The sequence below is a fragment of the Melospiza melodia genome, chromosome 6, assembly GCF_035770615.1.
Source record: "Melospiza melodia melodia isolate bMelMel2 chromosome 6, bMelMel2.pri, whole genome shotgun sequence".
In the NCBI taxonomy this organism is placed as follows: Eukaryota; Metazoa; Chordata; class Aves; order Passeriformes; family Passerellidae; genus Melospiza; species Melospiza melodia.
In genome coordinates this window covers 6827513-6851986 of record NC_086199.1, presented here as the reverse complement: position 1 = coordinate 6851986, position 24474 = coordinate 6827513, and the positions used below count along the sequence as shown (strand labels likewise).

At 42.3% G+C, this 24474-nt stretch overlaps 1 protein-coding gene across 1 annotated transcript in view; it reads left to right on the top strand.

Annotated features, from left to right (window-relative positions):
• Positions 1 to 24474, top strand: part of KCNH5 (potassium voltage-gated channel subfamily H member 5) — a 153286-nt gene that overhangs the window by 10888 nt on the left and 117924 nt on the right. Inside the window, exons 2-4 of the mRNA XM_063159762.1 lie at positions 2348 to 2471; positions 8448 to 8554; positions 12926 to 13054. Of these exons, the coding sequence (XP_063015832.1) occupies positions 2348 to 2471; positions 8448 to 8554; positions 12926 to 13054 (360 nt within the window). The remainder of the gene's footprint in view (positions 1 to 2347; positions 2472 to 8447; positions 8555 to 12925; positions 13055 to 24474) is intronic.

Here is a 24474-nt window from a genome sequence, read left to right as displayed (position 1 = left end):
GGCACTTTTAGATTGGTTTAGAGTAGAAGCTCTCTGTCTAACATAGGTGATAGGTATTGGAAAGTAATTAGGTATTGGAAAGTAATTGTAAACATTGCACAGGTGGTTTTTAGTATAAAGACATAACACTGCCCTGGGGGCAGGCAGAGTGCCTGGAACTGTCCTGCTGAATGGACCTCGGCAGGACAGGAGAAAGAATTTTATAGATAAGGAACAATAAACAACTTTTAGACTGAGAAATGAAGAGCTCTGACTCCTCCTTCAAGTGCCAGGGTGGGAAAAGAGACTTTCTAACTTTTCTCAGGATCACTCTGACCAGCGAGAGATCCCAAGAGTGTGTGAGCAGAATTTCGGCCAGAGATGGTTCTGTAAAGACAATCTTCCCAAATTTAACCTGCAGCCTTGGGTTGTGTCCCTGTGGGATGGGAAATTGAGAATTGCTGATGCTCCCAGCACCTCCAGCTTCTGGAGTGTGGTGGTGATGGGGTGGCAGCCATGGGGACAGCCCGGGTTTGGGGGGCTGGGGGTGTCTCCCCTTTTCCAAACTGGAGGTGCTGCCTGATGACAAAAGGAAAAAAGCCTTGCAACACTGCTGAAGTAGTAAGATAAAAAGCAACTCTTTAATGAAAGCTGCAAAATACGGTGCACAAATACGGCTCTGTGCACGCGTGAAAAATTATTTTCCCAATTTTTTCAAGGTTAATTAATTAATTAATGTATCTGGCCAGTACAGCCAATAGGAAATCAGTTACCCCAGTAACCCACCCTTGAGCCACCCTTTGGAGTTGCTCCCGGGGCTTCTTTGCCCTATTTTCTTGTTACATCTTTTAAGTTCTGGTGGAAAAAAAAATGTCCTTATGAGAAATTCTCTCCTTAAGTATAAGATTAAACAGAATTTCAAGAATGTGATAGAAAAAGGGTAGCTTATTATGAGAAAGGGCAAGAAAAGCACTAGAAGGTATACACATATTAAAAATCTACAAGGATGAAAATATATGAAAATATTTTAAAAAATCTTTAGGCATCAGTGGAGATGCTGGTGTGGGGGGAATGCCAGTACAGTGGGATGAGCTCCAGCAAACTCTTTGTTCCCAGGGGTTTGAGCTGGTGGAATCCAGGGATATTTTATGTAATGCTCAGGTTTTACTCTGTGTCTTCTGCTGTTTGTAGAGAGGGCATCTTTCTGGGCAGGAAAACAAATTTTTAAAGTTGACATTTAGGCTTAAAGACTATTTGTAATGGATCTGAATAAATGCCTTGAGTGTAAAAGTAGATTTCACAAAATCTAAACTTCTATTTCTCCCATTGGTTGGCTTTTAAATATTTTAAAATCTGCTTTTCTGTAGAAAATCCAATAATCTCCAGATTTTTTTTTCAAAATTCATGCTTATAAAGGAAAAAGATAGAATTACTGTTTAAAATACATGTTCCACATACAATAGAATAATATTTGCAGAATGTGCAATTCAGTCACAGTTATAAACACTCTGAGTAGGGCATGTGTAGCTCATGCAAACTCAGTGTCACTTTTATGTTTAAATCAGTATGCACACCTGAGTGAATGTCTGTTGTTGTCATAACCATTCTTTGGCTATTATGAGGAAAATTTGTAAAAATATCCCTTTTTTCTCCCCCAAGAACTGCTGAAAGGAACATTTCCTGTAATTTTTATGCAGCAATGGTTGTTAATAGTTATATTTTAATAGCTTTTTAGCAGCAGTGAATGGGACCATATAGTTCCATAGCTGTAGTCAAAACGAAATTGAAAACTAACAGTAAAAATAAAGAAAACATTGAAGATTACCATGGACTGCAATTTAAAAACATCTGCTTTGCCCAGTGTCACCTGACACTCTCTGTCATCCCAGGGATGCTGGCTGTGTCTTGCAAAACAGAATCAGACCTGCCAGGAAGAAAAAATTCCTTCTCTCAAGCAAAAGAGTCATTATCAGCTTTGGGCACAGATACAATTCAGCATTTAAAACTCAGTTTGCATATTAATTTAATGTTGCTTTCAAGACATGTATCAAATAAAAATAAAGCATGCTGTCTTGCCCAGATATGGTGAATAAACGAATGCTTTCTAAATTGTTAAGGAATTGGGGCTTATATTGGTGTTTTGTGGTGTAGGAGGCTTCTTGCATTACCAGGATTATTATTATTATTATACAGTTATCCCGTTTGATCACAAATTCTTTTCAGATGCCCACTTGGATTTCCCTCTGAAACGCCAAGGTAGAAATTCCTGTCACAAATAACTCTGCATCTGCTGCGTAACACAAGGAGGATTTTATTATACTTTGCCACTGACAGCAGCCCTTTCTCCCTTGTGCTTTTGTCCTTTCAGAATCCAGTTTTTTGTTGGGAAACGCCCAGATTGTGGACTGGCCCGTAGTTTACAGTAATGACGGATTTTGCAAACTCTCTGGGTACCACCGAGCTGACGTCATGCAGAAGAGCAGCACCTGCAGGTATGCACATTGCCTTTTCTGCTGCCATTTGGTGCACTGGGAAACTTTTAATCTGCTGGGAAGAATGGTGAGGGTTTGGGAGAAAGGATTGAGGTGAGAAAGGCATTGTTTTGTGGGTGTTGAAGTCTTAAAATGGGATTTAAATGAAACTGATACAGAATTTATACAGCTCACAACTTACACAGAACATGGTAAAGCATCTTGAAGTTTATCCTGGCTAGTATTGGTGAGAATATACTCTAGTTAATGATCCAGTAAAGAGAGGGGAGTTTTAGATGATATAGTTCAAAGCCATTTTTGCTAGATTGTTCTGAGTTCTGTTACATGTCAGGAGGCAGTGGGCTCTTTTGCAGCCCACGCTGGCCCCTATTATTAAGCATACACAGAGCCCAGTAATGCACAAAGTGCATCTGTATTCCCCAGAGAGTGATTAGGCTGCTGATATATTTACTCTAAGCATTGCAGCTTTATGGCTTTTTTCTTTTATTGGTGGTGTCTCAGGAGCCAGCAGCCGTGATTTGTGGCTGGATGTGCATTTGAGGAGTGCCTGCTGCCTCCTTTAGAAAGGGATGCTTTTGGGGAAGGACTGGCTCCCTGGTGTGGGTGAATGTGTGTGTGAGGGACAGGGGCAAGAAGAGATACAAGTTTGTGTAGGTTTTCCCTTTCTGCCTTCAGGGACTGGCCAGTTCCAGGCATTGGGGACAGAGGATGGAATATCTGGAAGTGTTCAAGGCCAGGCTGGACAGAGCTTGGAGGAACCTGGTCTGGTGGAATGTGTCCCTGCCCATGTCAGGGGATTTGGATCTTTAAAGTCCCTTTCAAGCCCAACCATTCTGTGATTCTAGGATCAGCAGTGATGATTTCTGGGAGATGATGCTGCCACACCCTGGTGATCAGTTGATGCTTCAGCTGGCAGGGGCAGGGTGGGCAGGGATCCTGTCCCTGGAAGGGGACAGCCACTGCTTCCTCCAGAAAGCAACACCTGCTGGTTATTGTAAACAAGGTGCCCTGACAAAGGACAAAGGCAGGAATGATGAATCTGACTCCTTGTTCTCAGAAGACTAATTTATTACTTTATGATACTATAATATATAAAAGAATACTAAAGAATACAGAAAGGATACTTACTAAATGCTAAAAAGATAATAATGAAAACTTGTGTCTCTTTCCAAAGCCCTGACATAGCTTGGCCCTGATTGGCCAAAGAGTGAAAACAACTCACAGCAGAACCCAATGAAACAATCACCTGTGGGTAAACAATCTCTAAACAGATACTAACAATGTATATCTAGCCCCTGATCCAAGTTGGTTTTATTACTGATCACGAGTGTGATAAAGGACAATTTATAAATATTGCAATGTTTGGTCAATTGGCCTCCGGCTATAAGTGCTTCAAAATCATCTTTCAGCCATACTTTTCTCCTGGTAGTGCATTGAGAATTCACTCTTTCCCACCCCATCCCCTGCATTGGGACTGTTCATGTGCTGTGTAGGTGTGGCACTCATGGACATGGTTTAGTGATGGATGTGGCAGTGTTGGGTTAACAATTAGATTTGATGATCTTGAAGGTCTTTCCCAACCTAAATAATTTTGTGGTTCTGTGATTTTAAATCTCAGATGGTCTTGCCTGATACAGATCACAGGGAGAGGTGGATCAGCTGAAGGCACTGGAGGTGTGAGTGAGTTTTGTTCCAGCTCAGGCAATGAGCTAGTCCTGTGACAGGCTGGTAATTCCTTTGCATTTGTACTTCTCTCATCTTTTTAATCAGCAACAGTATGCTCACTGGCAGGAAAATCACTTAGAAATCCCTCAGTATGGGTGCCAGTCTCCTTAGTTTCACAGGCACTATATAAAAAGCACATTGTACATAGGAGTCAGGCTATATTGGGTGATGGGAGTTGATATGTGTTCTTTCTGAGCTCACGTGGCACTCAAAACTGCATGTGTAGCTTGGGCTGATATATAGAATAATTGGTATAAGTGAGTGCTAAAATGCAGAGAATTTTTAGGTGGAAGAACTTTTCATCTGCCGTGCCAGGTGAAAATGAGCTGACAGTCCAGGAGGAACGGGGTTCATGTGACTGAGACACCTCTAACCTCCATTTAACCAAAAAAAGACCTGCTGGAGGTGTAGGTCAGCCAGCATCCAGGAAAATCACTGATTTGTGCCCAATTGTCCCCAGACATGACCATGTGTGTCTTCATGAAAGAATAAACAGTTGTAAAACACTGAAGTGCAGTTTAATGTTGCAAGTTATTTCAGTATTTTCTGAATATTGCTGCTTATCAGCTAAGCTCTGTGATTTCATCATGCCTTTGGAAGAGCAGGCATCCTTTAATGGACCTACCCTGGCATTTGGCACTTGGCATTCACTCCAGGCTTTGCTCTGCTTGCCTTTCCTTGCACATGAGATTTTCCCACTGGAACACTTGGTCAGAATCTCTGCCCTGCCTTGTTTTGATTTGCTGCCCTGACATATGGGATTAAAAACCAGCCTGCAAGGGAAATCCTGGCTCTAGTGCAGCTAATGGCAAAATTCCCACTGTGCTCAAAGAAATGGGATTGTGTGTGGTGGGTACAGCTGGACTTGAAGAAGGGTGGATTTGGGGTGGCACCTCTGTGGCCTGAGTTTTGTGTGTCCTTACAGTGCCAATGGTGTCTGCTCTTCACCTTACTAAATATGTACAGATGTGTATCTGTTTTTGCTGTTCCTCCTGGGCAGATGTTTGTCTCCTGTAATTGCTGCCTTGACTGCTTTTGGATGAAGAGAGCTGTAAATTTGGTGTAGGGCTGGATGCCTTCAGTGCTTCACTTTTCCTCTGTCCTGGATAATTCCTTTCAAAGGAAGGAGGAATTTTTGCAGTTTGCTGCTGCCCTGCAAACCCAGACCTGCTCTGATGCTGCTGCTCTGCATCCTGGCAAAGGACAGAGCAGCACAATGTGAACCTTCAAACTTTGAGGCTTTTCTATGCCAAGAGATGCTTTAACAGGAAGGTGGGAGCCCAGGCGTCCTAAATGACAGCTGGTCTGTTTTAGAGGTGGAGAAAATATCTAAGATTGTTCCTCTCTGTGTACTTCAGCAAGTCTTGCTTCTCTTTGATAAGTGTGTTTTCTGTGTAGTAAGAGTCCCAGTAGCAGAGTGGTTTTGATATTTATGTCTTGTACAGTTTGCACTCAAAGCATTTGACAAGCACAAAATAACAAAAAAAAAAAAAGGCAGAAAAAGACAGAGTGATTGACTAAAGAAGTAGGAGTCCCTCCATGTGTACAAAATAGGACAGACTAAATTAAATTAAACTTGTGATAAGCAAAAATCTTATATAACTCATGCAGTAAAAGGCTCTGAGGTTCCTTTGGTGCTGTTAAAAATTGCCTTCTGAAAAATGTTTTTATTGTTCCAGAAGCCTTTAAAATGTCTCTTTATGTGTGAATATAATATGAGATTTGAGCATTACAGGTTTACTGCAACAATAAGCTGCTTGTAATTTAAAACATAAAGTTGATTGATCATGTTCTGCAGCACTAACTGGTATCGTCCACCTCTCATCATCAAGTAGGATTTGTCATTTTAACACTAATTAGTGATGACTTTCTGTATTATAAATGATGTAAAATCAAGCACTCAACAAATTCTTACTATTTTTTCCTTCAGGACTATGAGAAACATTGTTTTAAGTCTCAAGAAAACAGAAAAGAGATGCATCAGAGCATTAAAAAAGGCATAGATTAAAAAAAAATAATTAAAAATATCAAACTCTTTTTGCTGTCCTCTCCTGTATAAATGTATAAAAGGTTATCAGGTGAAATGGGGAAAGGCAGGTATGATGGCAGGTCATTTGAAAAGCAGCAGTAGGCTGTGTTCTGCATGTCCTCGAGACACCTGTGCTTGTTAATGACAATCAGGACATTACTGAGGCCTCGTGCCTGGCTAAAACCATTTCCTGCTGTCAGCTCCTCTGGTGGCACCTCCTTTGCTGTCCCAAAGGTGACACCATCCCAGCACCGCCACCTTCACCACACAGCCATGCTCCCAAGTGCCACATCCTCATGTGTTCTGAGCACTTCCAGGGCTGGTGATCCCACAGCATTCCTGGGCAGCCTGCTCCAGTGGCTGAGCACCCTTTCAGTGATGTTTTTCCCAATGCCCCATCTAATCAATGCCTGTGCCTGTGTTATCAGTGAAGAGGCAGCTGTAGTGACACTCAGATGTTGCAGCCACTCTGATGCCTCCATCACCCAGACAAGGTGTTGTATTTGCTGTATTTGACAAAGGCAGGAATGATGAATCTGACTCTGTGTTCTCAGAAGGCCAATTTATTACTTTATAATACTGTATTATATTAAAGAATACTTTACTATACTAAAGGATACAGAAAAGATACTTATTAAAATGCTAAAAAAGATAATAATGAAAACTCGTGACTCTTTCCAGAGTCCCGACACAGCTTGGCCCTGATTGGCCAAAGAGTCAAAACAACTCACACCAGAACCCAATGAAACAATCACCTGTGGGGAAACAATCTCCAAACACATTCCACATGAGCAAAACACGGGAGAAGCAAATGAGATAAGAATTGTTTTCCTTTTCTCTGAGGCTTCTCAGCTTCCCAGGAGAAAAACCCTGGGTGAAGGGATTTTTTCAGAGAATGTGAATGCTACAACCAGGCACCACCCTGTTGTGGGAGCAGCTCCATTGCTTCCCTGGGCTGGCTGTGAAGGGAAAAGATTCATGGTCTGGCCTTCATTGAGTATTTTAATGCTTGCTGAGCCTCTAACCACTGTGTTGTTTTATTGTTTCTTTCAGAGCACTAGACATAAAATAAATGTTCATTGAACCTTTGGAGGTCTGTTGATCAATAAGAGAAGCTGCACTGAAACCACAGAGGCACTGATAGCTTTTCCCTTTCATATTCTCAGGGCTTTCTGTTTCTGTTTCAGCTGAGGCTCAAACTGTTTGTGAACTACGAGAAGGGGTGGGGGGAGGAAATAAAGTCTGATCAATTAAAATTATATTCATCCAAGTGTCTGGAAGCTTTTATCTGATGTTCCATTTTCTTTCAGGCCTGTAATTGGGAATTAGCACAGGGCAGCCTTCACTTATTTTTAATCCAGGGGAGAATAACAATAAAAGCCTGGCTGTTTCCTTACAAAGGCTGTCAAAAGCAAGGTCAGGGGGTTGGGTTTGCTTACACCAGCTGGAGGTCTGACCTGGAAAAGAATGCAAAGATGAGATGCTTAAGTGGCAAGAAATAGCAGAGTTAAAATTACATTTTTACATTCTCAGCCTGGAGAGGGATGAGTCTCCAAAAACTTTCTAGTATTTTCCACTGAACTATTAAAGAAATGCAGTATACAGTAAGGAAAATGAGGATGGATTTGGTTGTCTGATCGTAGTGGGGACATAGCTACACATTGCAGTCATTGCTCCTCACTGTTTAAATCCTACCTCCATTTGGATTGGTATTTAGTAAAAGAATTCAAATTATCTCATTGTCCCAGATGCATCTTGACAAGATTAGACTTGCATCCATTGGTTCAGCCAACAGCCTTTACCTGTAGTAGTTTACATCCCTCCTCTGGAAGGATTTTCAGGAGGATTGAACAAAATTTGGGAGATTTTAGAGGTTTTGTTCAATTTTTTCTGTTTTGACAGGAATACTGCCATGGCCTGCAGCTGTGGTGATAATGGTTTCATAAGCTGTCAGCTTTTTCTAACCTTATATCCTCAAAGATATACTCAGTAAAGCACTTAATGAAGCATTATGTTGGATTTATTTGCAGTAAGGAGGTGGTCATGGTTACTTGCTATTGTAGGTGTCCTTGTGACACTCTAAATATTTAAATGGGGTGTAAATCATAATTAAACCTTGGTAAATGACAGTTCATAGCATCTTTAATGCTTTTGCTATTTAGGGTAATTGTAACAATGTTGTTGCTTGTCTAGAAAAAAAGAGAATGTTTTTCTTTTTTCAGTTTTATGTATGGTGAACTGACAGACAAGAAGACCATTGAAAAAGTCAGACAGACTTTCGACAACTATGAGTCAAACTGCTTTGAAATTCTCCTCTACAAGAAAAACAGTATGTATATATTTGTGTGTGGTGCTGGGAGTGGTAAAGCATATTGAAAGCATGCAATAGACTGAAAGAAATTTTTATTTTGATATATGGGTAAATTTGGGGCAAGATTTGGAAAAGAAATAGGCATTTTGGTTGCCACAGCTCAGGAAGAGATCTCTCTTTTCAGGCCAAGCATTCAGATTGCCAAGAATAGTAGTTGTTCCCTGCTGTCTCTAGTCTGACTCCTTCTTTCAAAAATATATTTAGTTTTGAGGATTGTTTCCCTGAAGGGAAACTGACTGGGCTAAGTGAAAAGAAATGCTGAATGAGGCTCCCCCACATCCCTCAGGAAACTCCCCCAGGTCTCCACAAGTGAGAAGCCAGGCCCTGGTTGTGGAGTGGCTGCTCCTGGTGCTGTTGAGATGCCTCTGTGTGTGTAAACCAATATGTGCCAGCTCTGGGGAGAGCATTAAGCTGGCACATAGCCCAGGGATTAGTTAGAAAACCAGGGACTTGGTGGCTCAATGAGATTCAGGACCTCTGTTTCTTCTTCTTGGTGGCATTGGGTTTGCAGGAAGTTGCCAGAACTGGAGATTTTCTTCATTTTTTCTTAATCATGAGCCATTCCAGCCACATTTTCTGTCCTGGGCAGCACTGGCTTGTTGATTTAGAGCACATTCTGAGCACAGCCCATGCTGTTGTGTGGCCTCCTGCTGGACTCGTGCATGGTGGACAGATCTGCTGAGCTGGTGGTTGTGCAGCCTCCTTCCCTAGCACAGGCCATCTTCCAAGATAGAAAGCCAAAACTGTGATTAAAGGTGCTCCAAAAAAACTGGTTCCTCTCTCTGCACAGAGTTAGTCCAGGTGACAGGGTTGGTGGCCAAGAGCAGCCCAAGACCAATCCTGATGGAGATGTTCTCCACAGTCTGGCTTTCAGTACAGGGTACAGAGGCTGTGGGGCTGGGGATCTTTTCCCCTGATTCACCTGCCTGGAGCCCAGAATCTGAGGCCATGCTTCCCCTGGGTGGCCTTTGATGCTGACATGGGATTGCCAGAGCTTTACCTTTTATGCTGACATGGGATTACCAGAGCTTTTCCCTCCATGCTGTGGCTGAGGGAAGTGAATGCTGCGCCTCAGGAAAGAGCTCCCTGTGCCTGACTGCCCCATTTCACTGCAAACTCACCCAAACCTTTCATGACATTGAAGGGAGCGTCCTGGACACCTCCTCTTATGCTTTACCTATGTTTTCCCTTTTTAGACTCAATCTTCCTGTGTGGGCACTAAAATAGCAGGAAATGCTTGTAGAGTTCTCAGTTCTGCCTGCATCAAGGCATTTTAGCCAACATGTTAATTAAAGGGAGAAGCCAGAGCAGCTCTGAAGTCCAGCTGTTCCCGCAGGTGCCCAGGAGAGCCCTCCAAATGACCTCTTTTTGGTTCCTAAGCATATGGATGTGTCTGTTCCACAGATCTTCTGCTTCTCTTCCTGTTTCCTGTGCATTCCAGGTCACCTGGATGCCCCCTCATGTCAGGGGAATCTCCTGGGACAGGCTCATGTTGGGTATCTTTGCCAGTGGTGGTGCCCAGCACTGCCATGCCCTGTGTCCATGGGATTTCCAAAGTGGATCCCAGAGACCCTGTGCTCACTCCAACCCTGGCTTCTCTTAGTAAATGCTGCTCTTAGCTCTTGCTCTAGAATGGACCTGCATTATATGCCTTTCTATTTTATTTATGTATAAGAAGAGAAAAGTCTTCTTTTGGTGACTTTCCTGTAACAAGGCAGATGCTTTTTGCTTTGGGTTGTGGATTGTGTGCTGGAGCTTGATGATGCTGCAGAGATTTATTGAGCTGCAGTTGCCTTAATAAAATCTTCACCTTTGCCCAGATCTCCGAGCCTACACTTTCCATAAATTATGCAGGATTACAGAAGGACTTTATGGAAAATTACTCAGTATTTCTCTCTGGGCTTGAGTCACTTCCCATCTATAACATCTGTTGTCAGCTTTCTTCTCCATCACCCAGAGCCCAGAACCTCAACCCCTCACTGATGCTAACAGGCTCACTCTGGGCTCCAGCTCAGCAGCTGCTCTGCTCAGGGTTTCCTTCCATTTGTCATTCTCTGAGCCTTGTGGAAGATGGTCCTTAGGAAGAAACTGCCTGCTAATCCCCCAGGCTGGAAATTGGAGCAGAGAAGGAAATAAAGATTAGTTATCTCTTGGTATGAATGTACTTCTGCAGAGTGTAGGTGTGGAAAAGCTTGTGTTTATCACCTACACGAGGCTTGCAGTGCCTTCAGAGCACCCTCCCACCCACATTTTTAAAGTGAAGGTCCAGGTGTGTATTTTTGATAATGTGGCACAATGTGTTATTTTTTGGCGGTTTTTTTGCTTGTTTGTTTTTTTTGTTTGTTTGTTTGTTTTTTTCCTTTACCCATTCCCTTTTGCTTCTGTCAGAGGGAGATTTTGAGGTTTTCAGGTTGTTTTCCCGTCCTTCTCTGCTGTGTTAGAGGTGATCCTTAAGGGCTGATGTTCTCTGGCAGCATCTGTTTGACTGCTGCCTTCAACACTCCCCTTGGTGTGTTCTAACCCAGCTTGTAGCTTCCAGCTGCAAGACTTGAAAGCTTGCTACAACCCTCTTCTGCTTTGCTGCATTCCCTTATTATATAGTCCTTACCCCTGCCCACACAACTATTCACCAACCACATTAGGAATGCCTACATATATATATATATATATATATATATATATATATATATATGTATGTATGTATGTATGTATGTATATGCATGCCTCTCTATATGCATATCTATATGGTAATAGTCAGGAAACTTCTTTACCTGCTTTTTGCTTTTTCTCATTTTGCTGCTTCTACAGCAGTAGCCACCTTGCCTCTGTCTTTGATTTTTGTCAGCACCCTTGTGCAGGGTATTTTGCCTACTTGCTTTCATCTCCAAGGGTTCCAATGGATTCCCAGGTATAAGTGCAAATTACTTCTCCAGAAAGCTGCAGCACTCTGTTTTAGTAGTTATGAAAAGTCTTTTGTCTTGGGTTAGCAACTGGGAATTAGGATAATCAAGTAATCGGCATAATAGCTTTGGAATTGTCACAAAAAGCAGTCCCACATCTCTCCCACTTCTCCAGTTTACTGGTAGTGAGTTACTGGTTTAATCTGGGTTGAATTTCAATAAACCCTTGTGGGTTTTAACCTTCCCCACAGTAATCCTAGCCCAAATGGTTTTCTCTGCCCTCTGGGACCTGTGCTGCAGCTCCTGGCACAGCTCCCAGACCTGGTGCATCAGAGGAGATTTGGGGGGGCCAGCAGTGCCCATGGGGGATAGCAGTGGGCAAGAGGCTTGTGTCAATGTGTCAGCTCTCAGGCAGCTCAGGAGAAAAGCCATTCTGTCAACTGGCTGAAAGCACATCAAATCCCAGAGGTAATTATCTGGCTGTGAAGGCATTTATGGTGCAGCGCGCGTAGGTGCTCGTTTGGGAGGGAGGGACACGGAGCTCTGCTGGATGGAGAACATCTGACATTCCCAGCCCTGCAGGGGAACAGGGTTTTCTAAGAAAATTGCTCCAGTGTTGTAGGATTTCACCCCTTGTGGAGCACACCTGCATGTATGTAGGGCACTGCCATGCATGTGTTAGCCTTGTTAGCCTGGAAGCTTCAGCTCCTGAGCACCTGCAGGAGCCCTCTGCAAATAGGGGGGATTTACCAAAAGCCAAGCTGGCCACTCCAAAACCAAGGGCTCTTTTTGGCTGTTTATTTGGTGGGTGGTGGGATTTGAAAAACACTTGGTTTCATTTCAGAAGTTAAGTAGAGATAACTGTGCTGGGAGAGTGCTGCACTGGGCAGGGCAGTGAGGAGGTGGAGGTGTGACCTGAAACACAAAAAAAGAAATCAAATCTGATTTGTCCTGGTAGGACATTGAGAGTCCAACTCAGATCCTCTTAAATAATGTAGTCATATAAAATTTGGAGCAATTCACAGTATATTCCATCATTTTTGGATTTGATAGCTCCATATTATGTAAAGAGAGAATCAAAGATGCCATTCACCTGGTTTTTTTCTCACCTTTCTACACTTCAAACCTCAGTTTGTGCAACATGCTGGGAAAAAACAAGAGCAAGAGGGGAAGAACAATGTGTTTTATTTCAGAATAAATTTTTATATAGCCTTCTGTCTCTGTTTATCATCTAGTTAGGTTATTGAAGCTGTAAAAAGGGGAATATGTTGTTTTCCTTGGAGGAAGTAAAACTAAAAACTCTGGAAGATGTGGAAATATTGAGATACACGGCTAAACTACATGTGTGTGTTAATAATGTGTAAATGTTGTGGGTTGGGGGTAGTTTGTGCTACACCCCATTCCAATGTCACTTTTTTCTCTGTTCCAGGAACCCCAGTTTGGTTCTACATGCAAATTGCACCTATAAGAAATGAACATGAAAAAGTGGTTTTGTTCTTGTGCACTTTTAAGGATATCACTTTATTCAAGCAACCGATCGAAGATGATTCAACAAAAGGTAAACATGAAATACATTATTATATTTTGTGAAGGATAGAAGTAAATGCTTGAGCTCAGACCTGTCCCAGGGATGTGTCATGTCTGTGATCTGTGTCTTGAACTGAGGAAATGTTTCGTGACTTGTCAGAGTTTCAATGCCACTCTCCTAAATTAGTAAAAAAAAAAAATAGGATAAGTTACCATGAGTGGAAATTCCCTAGCAATGTTTTTCTAGAGTCACAAGCCTTCATTTTTCTTTGTAATTCACTTCTTCATCACTACAGCAGGCACTTTCTAAAAATTACACAGTTTTGAATCATTTGAATGCTGTGCTGTTTTGGGAGATCTTTCTGTTATGGGACAGGTGTCATCTTTTCAGGAAAAAATAATTCCAGCTCCTTGTGATGACATGCTGATATTTCTTCCCATTCTCCCTCTTGGAGGTGAAATGTGAGACATCCTGCTTGAGTCATTTATTGCTGCTGAGGAGTGATGACTGCATGGCAGTGGGCATTGTGCTTGTTACTTATCAGCTGCAGGGCAGGATTTTGTTGGAATGCTCTTGTCACTGTACAGCTCCTGGCCAGGCCTGCAGCCTTGCAGGAGGAATTTGTGGGGAAAGGTACAGAGGATCTGACAGCATCATCCTCTGCTTCAGTTACAAAACACATGTCTTGTGTCAGGTTTACATGTGTATTGCTTTGGGTGAAACAATGCATGCTTGCATAAAGGAGGACATTATCCACATCTCTTGGAAGTTGCCTCCTGATGATTAATTCTGTACTGTGTTTTTCCCTTCATGCTTGAAGAAGGTTTGATATCTCACTTGGAGCTGCTGTGCTCTAAGCCATCTTCTTCAGGATAAAAAGTTGGTGTCATTTGAATGCAAACAGCTTCTTAATATCTAGATAGCACTTATTGCAAGTGTTTGGATAACTGAGAAGTCAGTTTATAAAGGCAGACTTAAAATGAAAGGTTCCCCTCCGAGCTAACACTGAATATGACAGGTTTTTTTGTCTAGAGAGTATTATCCATAAAATTATAAGATCCTGATATAGGAATACCTTCCCAGCCATCATAAACTTTATTGCCTCTACAATTTAGCTAGCAACCTGAAAATGTTCTTTATTTCTCTTCATGCTCTATAATGTGGAATTCTTCTGCCTGGAAAGAATCAGAGTTTTTTAGGGTAAATGTCAGTTAATTAAAAGGACTTTATAGGTATCTGAAGGCATGGGGCTGGCTCCTTGCTGCAGTGTATGTAATACATAATGTGAGCTCATAAAGGAAAAAGCCAGTCTTTGCAAGAACCCTATTGTAAGGTTCCCTATTTGATGCTTTCTGGGGGAACCAAGATGAATCTCACATGGAACAGCTCCCAAATCCCCCCTTTTTCCCTGCTCTGCCCCACTTCCCACAGGACTGAGTTGCACTGAGAAGTGTTGGGCTGCAGCAGGACAGAGAGAACGTACTGAAGGTGGCTCTCAGATGCAGAAATCATGAATGTTGCCTCCTTTGGGTTCTCAGTGTGGGGGATTCAAACTTTGCTGCCTTCCCTGGGGAGGCAGGGATGTGCTCCAGGGTCTGAGCTCTTCCCCTCCCCATCTCGTGGCTGAGGAGGAGCAGAACTCATGTGGCATCCAGAACAGGAATATGTGTTCCTATGGGAAAGAGCAGTAGCAGTGAAATGCATGACCTGTGTGCTGCATGGGAGAGCACCATTAATTAAAATGCCAGATATTAATAATGGACATCACAAAATACTGCCCTCAGAAGCCAAAGTGGCTTGTCTCTATGTCTAAAGAGACCTCACTTCTGTCAAAGTCATACTCTAAAACCTCCAAAACTCAACCAGAGCATTGCAGAGGCAGTGCAGCCACATTTCCCACATTTCTTTAAAACACAGAATTGGAGCCTTAGGAATCTGCTTTGGTTAGAGCATTGAAGAGCATTGATCTGTTCCTCCAACAAACCTCATCATCACAAACCACTGACCCGATTTTTCTTCTGCTTCTGTATAAATTAAAGCTTGTCTTTTGCATCCTTGATATAAGGAAAACATATTCAAATATTTGCAGCACTTTACTGTAACAGGGTGGGAAAGCAGCACTGTTTTATCACCCTGTGTGTCTCAGCTGTGTGGGTCTCTGGGATCCCACGGCACTGGGATCATAGTGGTTTTGTGTCAGACATGGTGCTATGGGAGATACATAATTCATTGTCCCTGCAGATAACATTACAATGTGCTTAGAAGCTGCCAGGCCACTTCCTTTTTGAATTATGAGATTGGTAAACATACACGTTAAAATTTAGCAGAGAATTTTTAAAGTCTTGTGGGAAAGGTTTCAATAAAATGCTGCTGTTGAGTGCTGGGATTTGCCATTGAAAAGGCTATTTTTTTTTTTTTTTAAAGAAGGATATTTCTTAAGAAATTCTGCCAGGACCATGCAATACATAATACATAAGTAACTATGGTGCAGATGAGTTACTGTGTGTTACTTATGGGAGCAGTAAATTCGAGATAAAAAATTCAGCAGGAATAAAATATTGATGCCATTATGCAATAATCTCTCCATACCAAAACGTTCTGCACTGTTCAACGGTGTGTTGCTTTGTTGTGAAGCTTCAGTAAATCATGCCATGTGAGGCATTTAAATCATGCCATTGGTTGTATCTACACTGCAGAGTGTCTGTGTGGAAATACCTGGTGGGGTTGGCATCTCGTGGAGCCCTTGCCAGGGAACAGCAGGTTTGAGGGACAGAGAGTGATGCTGAGGATGCAGATCTGCCCAAAAGTGTCAGGCAGCTTGTTGGGTTTGGAAAACAGGGCACACAAATGAAATAGTTGTCTTACTGCAAAGCACATTGCCAGGGTGAGGTGGGATTTTTTTTTCCTGATGTGGGTTTAAAAACGTGTTTATTGAGTGCAAAAAATGCAGCTGACTTCATGGGGACAAGCCCTGTGCGAGCAGAGGGAGTCAGAGAGGTCTGGGACACTGTGACAGATGGTGTGTCTCTGCTTACCTGTGTGCTCACCACTTGCTCTGTTAGTGCTGAAAGGAGGAGGAGGAGGAGGAGGGAGAAGGGAAGAGGAAGGAGCTTTGCTTGCCAGAGAGAGTAAAAGTAATGAAAATTTTTCCCAGGCTCACCCAGGAGGCTGTGAATTTGCTGCAGACCAGAAAGCTGTTGAAACTTACTGGACTGTAAGCAAGACTTGAGAAAAGGGATATTTAAAAGCCACCTTCCTCTCATAAAATACAGTGACAGAGTTCAAAACCCTCGTTTTCTGAGAGGGTGCAGGCAGTTGACTGAAGATTGGACTGACTTTTCTTGTTACTTGCGCTCCAATCTGTTATTGCTGGGTGATGCGTGGGAGACCTATGATGTATGGCAATGTAACAGTGACCAAAACCTGCTGTAAAGCCATTCCTTGTAAATGGAAAATTACTTCAAAAAGTGTCTAACCAGTCAAAAGAGTCAAAACTCCAGCAACCCCCCAGCAACTCCAGCAGAAGCAGCAAAATTGATGATGGAAGGAAGGATCAGCCTCCTGGCTGAAGGAAGGATCAGCCTCCTGGTTGATGTGTTCCCTCCTGGGTGAAGGTGTCACCAGCAGCTTGGGGGTCTGGAGGGTAGAGAGAACCCCTCCATTGGTTTGAGTTTGGGTTTTTAGTGCCCCAGCTCCTGAGCCAGTGGCTACTGAGCTGTGGATGGGGGCAGTGTGGAAGAAGAAGAGGTGTGAGAATTCGTGCAGAGGCAGGAGGTGATGGCTGCCCTCAGTGGTCACTGGGCCAGTGCTTTATTTTCTGGTTAAGGAGCTGTGCTGTGCTTGTCTGATCTCTCCTTTCCTTCTCCTGCTCCTCTTTGCTAATGGGATGTTTGTCTGATGTGGATTCAGCAGCAAGCAGCAGGTCCCACCTGTGGTGGCAGAGGGCCAGATCCCCAGCTCTCTGTGCACAGCAGAGCTGGAAGTCCATTACAAGCATATGAAAGATCCTATTATGTATTTTCTTTAGGTGAATAAAACCCAAAGGATTTTTTTTTTTTTTTTTTTTTTTTAATGTTTGTACCATTGTCAGGTCACAGTTGGATGCTTTTATCAGCTTGCTGAGCTTTTATTCTGTCTTTACCCAATGGCCTTTTAAAAACATCTGAAGACTTTCAATTCCTCCAAAGACACACAGTGGTAATAATCTTCTGCTTATTTGTCAGGAAAAAAATTAAGCCATTTTTCTGGGCCCTAACTATTAGAAGGATGAATGGAGCCACTTAAAATGTTAACACCATTTGAAGCCAGGAGTGCTGTAGAGTCTATGGAACAAAAAGTTTAAGTATAGAAAAAAAAAAAAAAGACCAGCAATTTTGGTTAATAGGGGAGTTTCACCTAGTTGAGCAATGGTTTTATTCCCTTTGTTATCATCAGTGAAGAAAAAAACTGGCCTCTATGTAAACTTAGAATGTTTTGTTGGCTGGGATTCTCAGTGGTTATCTGGAGTCTCTGTGGAGTGAAACATCAGGCTTGTCACTTCTGCAGTGATGGGGAAGTTCTCGTGAATAATGAGGGGATGTAGAATCAGGATGCAAAGTTGTGGTAATAAGCCCCCTACAACTCAGGACAGTGTGTTGTTAACAGATGGGATCAGGAAATGGCACAGCAGGATCCTGAAGTCGCTTTGTTTTTTTTCCTTTTCCCTTTTCACTTGCTAGAGCCAGACTCTGATAATCAAGTCTGTCTGGGACAATGCTGTAATGCTTCCAGTGATATAACTCTTTATGGTTATATAACTCTATATAATGATACAAGTCTATCTCAGAGTGTGACAGGTCTATAAAAAGTGTAGTAGTTGCAGAAATATGCACTTATGGCTTGCTAATCCTTGCTAAGCCTATAATTCTGATCCTTTTATATCTTTAATAAGTGCAAGTTATTAAGCATATATAACTAGTTGCACATGGGAACCTTTTTTTTTCCTTGAGGGGGTATCCATCCTGGTGATAATAGAAGAAGTGGGTGGAGGGATTAGAGCATGAAAATAAGGTTTCTACCTTTAGCTGAAGCACAGTGTACCCTGTTGAGTACATCACCTTGACAGTAATCCATCACAGTAATTTAATAGGTTACAATTTGGGTATCCTTAACATGTTTTTATTGCTCTTTTCTGTGGCTGTAATAACAGGGGTCACAATAGAGACCCACTTGTTCTCATGCTGCTTCCTTCTGCTGTGATCTGCAGTTTCCCTCCCTTCCTGGCAGCAAGGAGATCACCTCCAGTTCTCCATTCTCCCCTGGGTCTGGAGTGCATCAGAAATGGCTTTGGTTTGGGGAGGGTGACGAGAATGGGCATTTGCCGGGACACCAGGTGGGTTTTCAGTGCCAAGAGCAGACAGCTCAGATGCTGAGAGAGAGTCTCTTTTAGTATTTAGATAGTTAAGATAATATTCTTATAAAACGCTATTTTAGGTAGTATTTTAAACCATCCATTTGAGATAGGCACAGCTTGCCAGTTACCTGCAAGACCTTCCAAGGTTGCTTTTTTCCTGTTCCTGCAGGACAAACACCCCTGTTATTCATCCCTGTTATGTCTTCAGTGGTGTGCTGCTGGCACTTTCTGCAGACACTGCACAGGCTGAATAGTCACAGAGAGATCTTCTTCCTCACTTTCAGGAGTGATGCTCCAAGGCCTTATTTCCACTCCCTTTTTTGCTTTACTTCTGCTGGAGACCCACCGTGATGAGGAAGAGGGAATTTCCATTTCCATATCCAGGGCTGCTTAGTTTCTTTCACAGAAATGAAATTCTTTTTTTACTGAGTCTGATACAGCCTTTGGAGCCCTTTGTGTGCTCCATCAGCAACCCATCAATGCACATTAACTGTCTGCAAATTTCTGGAAGTTTAATGTGCAATGAAAATGAAATCCCATTGAAATGAAATCTAGCCCTGTGAGAGATTGAATTAAACTGGAAGCTGATCTTTGAAGCAGAAGCTGTTTGTAGATGGATACACTTTGTGTGTAGAAAACTGAACACTCATCATTAGCCAAATCTAAAATAATAACTATAAATGTAGTGGGGTTTAAAAGTCTGATCTGTGTAACACAGGGCATTCCACTTCACTGAGTTGCTCCTCTGCTGAACCCATGAACTTGTGTGTAACTAAATCATCCCCTCCAGGGAGGCATCCAGTATTGATTTAGGAGAGGCTGAGCATCCACTACATTACTCACTATGTTTTGTGCTTCTCCATTAGGCTTTTGGCATTAAAGAAGTGTCAAATTAGCCTGGCTTCAGCTTCTTGAAGTGGCATCTTCTTATGTCTTCTTTCCCACTGTATTAAGAAAGTCCCACTAAGGCACTTACACATATAATCAGCTCATCACTGTGCCTCCATTTGATAAAGTAAATGAGTTCAGCTCCTTAAACCTCTGTCTAGACTGAGTTTGGAGGTCTGCTGATGGCAGATATGTGGATATTTTAGCTGCCCTTTAATCCAGCTCATTGGCAGCAGTAGGGATGAAGCTGTGGTGGCCTGGATTTCATCCTCCCAGGTTCCCAGTGAGTTTCTGCAGCAATTATTGTGGCCAGGTGGGTTTCCAGCTAATTCCTCATTATTGCTCATTGCTCAGCCTCCAAGCCCAGTTCTTACTGTTATGTATCCAAGGAGCAGGTGACTTTTTGCCAAAGCCAATTACATGCTGAATTGCTCATCTGCCAAGACCTTTGGATCCTTTTCAGACCTGTTCTTTGCCTGGGACATTTCCCCCTCCTGTGCTGGAGTTAAAATTTTCATTGCTTTTCTCTGGATGACTGTTTTCCATTTAAAACATGTTTTAATGGCACATGCCCAGGCATCAAGCACAGCCTCCTGACTGTCCTCAGTGCTGTTTAACATTCCTCTAATCCTCCTGTCATTTGACACTTCTATCAGTCATTTTATGAGGACTTTCATACCCTGGAGATAAGCACTGAATAGGATGCCTGGCCACTGGTGTCCAGAAGGATCCCAATAATAAATTTTTACTATTTCCTACTGCTCCTTGTTTGATATTTGCCAAGTAATAAATTCTTCACCCGTTTAACCTGTAATTTACTGAAGTGTGTGGTCTCAATATCTTGTTGAGAGTGTCACACAAAGGTCAGTTTGGTGAAGATTGCTGTGCAAGAGGCTTTGGCCACTCTGTGTCTCTGGGGTGATTCAAATGCAGAACCAGGATGAGGTGATGTGATAGGATGAGCACTTTGCTATCTGACCAACTTGTAAAAGCCAGTTAACTGATATTTACAGTAATTAATTTTTTTCCCCTTCTTCTTCCCCAAAATTGCACCTGTTTTTGTACTATGGGAAGTAGTTCCCCTGTGTTTGTGTATAAAGTTTAGCCTTATTTGCAGAAAAGTGAAGTGTAAGAAGTTGGGCACTGTACATTGAAGGCTATTTGAGAATTAAATTAAAAAATATTTTGTAATTTTAAAATGTATGCCTAGTGTAGTCTAGAGTTATATAAATCTTAGCTCTCCTTATCAGTAGATCTCAAAATGGCTTGCAAATTAGGTAATTTGCATTATCTTCATTTTAAGGAGGAGAAGCTGAAGCTCAGAGAGGTAAAATGATATGCCCAAGATTACCCATTAGTTCTTCATCCATACTGAGCTCCCCAGCAGTTGCAGTGGGTGGATGGTAACTGGGAAGACAACACTGAGCAAGAAGGGAGGTTGGATGTAAAAATTATCCCAGGAGTGCAGTGTGTTTTCAGACAGTGGAACACGCAGAGTTTCAATTCCAGAAATTTATCCCAATATTTTGAATTTCATTTTAATAGACTCCAAGTCCAGAAATATTTTTACTGCACCATGGGAATGATTGAACATTGTTTGACTATTAAGCTGTTTATTCAGGAATCTTGTTTATTCCCCTCTGTCTCTAAAAACACAATACTGGGATTATCAAGTTTTTCAGAGACAGTGAACTCTTTCAGACATACTTTGCCTGCAATAAAGAGCAAACAGCCAGCCATTGTCATGATTTTACTGCTGGAGAGCCTAGAAAGAGTTAGGATTTATACATGCTAACTATTTATGCCAAAGGATGATCTGTGTTACCAACTGAATTCCACACTTCCTAACTCTGAGCAGTGCCAGCTCTTTGCTCTTGTGGGTAAGTCATAAATTATGTATTATTTAAGCATTCTGCATGTTAACTGTTTTGTGCTTCTCAGTGACATCAGAACAATCTTCCCATGGCTGGGATCTGTTCCCTGTGCTCCTGCAGCAGGAATCAACACCAGCACTGCTGGAATTGCCCTCTGCAATTGTTTTTTCACACAGAATATAATTCTTAACCCAAGTGTATTCCCTGTAATCTAAGGTAGGGGATAGTTCCCTGTTATACTGATTTAAAAGTCACCATTATTTGAGACCAGACAAACCCTGACAAAAAGGTTAATTGCAACCCAGTAGAGCTGCATTAATGCTTTATTGGGGGCAGCTAGTCATGTCAGGTTTTTCAGAGCAAGTGCACCATAAAGGACATTAACATTTCACCTTGAGATTTTAAACTCTTCATAAACTCTGATGTATGAATTTAGCTTTAAAATAACATAATGTAGTTTATGAACTAAATATTTTTTTCAGTGTGGCTGCTAGCTGGGTGGTTAGATCTGCATTTGGAACTGTACACAAACCCAGTCAGAGAGACTGCAAATTTTCAACTCCTAATTAAATTATGGTGAGAGTTCTAAAGGTTTTATCACTTGCATTATGTTATATTTGAAAATATTTTCTGTTTTGTGAGCTTTGTGAGCTTGGAAATCCTTCTGATTCCAAGGTTTTGTCTCCACATAACCTTCAGGAAAGAGTCTCAGACGTCTTTTCCAACCTAAACGATTCAATGATTCTGTCTCATCCATTCCAGCATCAATTCTGCATGGGGAAGCCTCCCTTGCTGCACTTTGTTTGGACAGATTTTACTCTGTTTTTTGGGGTTTTTTATGCTCTGCCATACACTGCATCAACATCTTGGAGCTGGCTGATGTTTCTCCCTGCCCAGGGAAGGCAGCAGGGATGAGGAGCAGGGTTGGAGCTGCTGGGGGTGTTTGTGTGCTGGACCATCTGCAGGCTGTGGTGTTGAGGAGCAGGCTGGTGGCCAGAAGGGCACAGAGAGGTCCCTGCGGCAGTGCAAGGGTGCAGCTGGCAGAAATGTGAAAATGAGAGGTCTCTGGAAAGGATTTTGCACACAGAGAAGGCAGCGAGTGCAGCAGTGGAGGGGAGGTTTGTGCAGAGCAGCTGCCACAGAACTGTGCCCATCCCAGAGATGCTGCACAGATGTGCCCATCCCAGCTGTCCAATGTAAAACAGAATGATGGATTTGGGATCCCAGGGAGAGAGATGTGTGGGCATAATACTGCTGTTGTTGGAGGAGGAGCTGATGGAAATGCATGTGCTGTAGTGAGCGGGATAGTTTGGACTTTCTGGTGGTGGAGGGACAGGCACCAGGAAGTTTCTGTAGTGATGTATAAATCTACACATTCATAAACCACTGAGTGGCTAAATGAGATCCTCAGATCCTTCTGGAAAGCTTTTCCTCCTCTGAGGAGGTGTTTGGGTGCTCTGACTTGCTTCACCTGACTACTCTCTTCCCCCACCTCGTGCTCCTGCACTCCCCCAGGAATCCTGTCACAGCATCAACACCTTCAACCAGTGCCACAGCATCTAAGGTTTAGGAAAAATACCTTTTTTTAAAAATTAATTTGGTATTCCTGTTTTTATTTCTCTTCAGAGAAACCTCTGGCTCAGCTGTTGTGTGAAGGACATCACAAAGTCATCCTTGTCTCAGTTAGACCCACAGTCAGAGGGCTGTCAAACTGGCAGTCTGGTTTAGGGCAAGAGGCATGGAGAATAGTGGATGTAAAATATTGAATTGTGTCTAAAATAAATGGAGGAAGAAGGAACTTTCCTGCTTTGGAGGGCAGCATTACAGCTGGGCCAAGGCAGAGAATAGTTTAGCCCATGTCTATCAGCATGTTTGCCTTTTTTATGTCCTGTTCTTGTAACTGTTAAACCTCCAGTTTACTAAGGATGCAGTGATTTTACTTTGAATAATGGATAGAAACAGGCAAATATTTTGCTAGGTTCCTGTTTAAGAGATTTTTGTTTTGTATCCTAAGAGTGAATGCAGATCATGAGGGCTTTTTTTAAAGCAGGGGAATAAATGCTTCTTATTTTGTCCTTGGATAAGAAAGTGATTAAAGAGAACCAGGGGAAACAATCATTTTATTTATAAGCTATTCCAGAATTTTCCATTTGAGGTGGTTCACGTCTTTATGTGGAACACCCAGTTTAACTGCTTGTAAGGAGAAGCAGCTGCTGGCCTGATCTGGTGTGTGACCTGATGATGATGCTTTTCTGAGTGCAGTGGTGCAAGTTCAGGGTGCTTTTTTTCAGGCAGTGCTGTGGAAGAAAGATGCAATCCAGCTGAGCTGCAGACAGCATCAAAAGTGTTGTATTTTCTCATAGTTACATTTTTGGTTTTGCCCCTTTTACACCTGCTATTTGTGCATCTCCTTTTCTCCTTCCAGACTGAAAATATCTGTGAGGACAGACGGTCACTAATACTTGGGATAAAATTATCATTCTTTGCAAGTGTCTGTCTAAAGAGGAAAAGAAAGGAGAGAATCGTTTGAAGAAACATTGACAGCAGTAGGCAGCTATGCAAATTTCCCCTGGTCTATTTAAACATACACATTGGTTTTAAATATAATTCTGAACTTGTCTAGTCTACAACAAGGTCAAGAAAGAGAGAAATGTACCCTGTGCAGATTATTTCAGACACAAGGCAGCCTGTGTGCATTTTCACCTTCCCACTCATAACCCAGCATCTTGCTGTTGCTGTGTTTTTAATTCTCTTGGGTTGTAAATAGGAAACAAAAGAACTTGGTACTTTTTTTTTCACACTATTGCAGATGGGTAGATTGGAGCAGGTAAAATAATGCTGGACTCGGTGCTGAGTTGGAGAAAAAAGTCATGTTAGTGTATTCTGTGCTTCCAGTGTCCAGAATCGTGGGCTTCACAGGGCTGAAAGAAATGTGATAATGTGAATTCTCTAAATGAGGCTGGAAGGGTTTTGCAGAAGGTCTGCTCTGGCACAAAGCAAAGCTTTGGCCTTGGCGGAGAAAGGAGACAATGAAATGGTTTGTCCTGTGAAAAGAAGAGGTCACAGCAGATGAGCAGAGTGGTAACTTTGAATGCTAAAATGTGTGGCTTCTTTCTTTCACATGATATTGATGATTTCATGTGGTGGTAAAGAAGGATTGAAAAAAATGATAGTTTTTCCTTTCTTTTTATTTTTACAGCTAAAGGGTTGGTGTTTGCTGGTGTGCAGCTCATTGCTCCATCATCCCTAACTTCCCCAGGAATTCTGCATTTGTGGTTAATGCAGGACAGATGCTT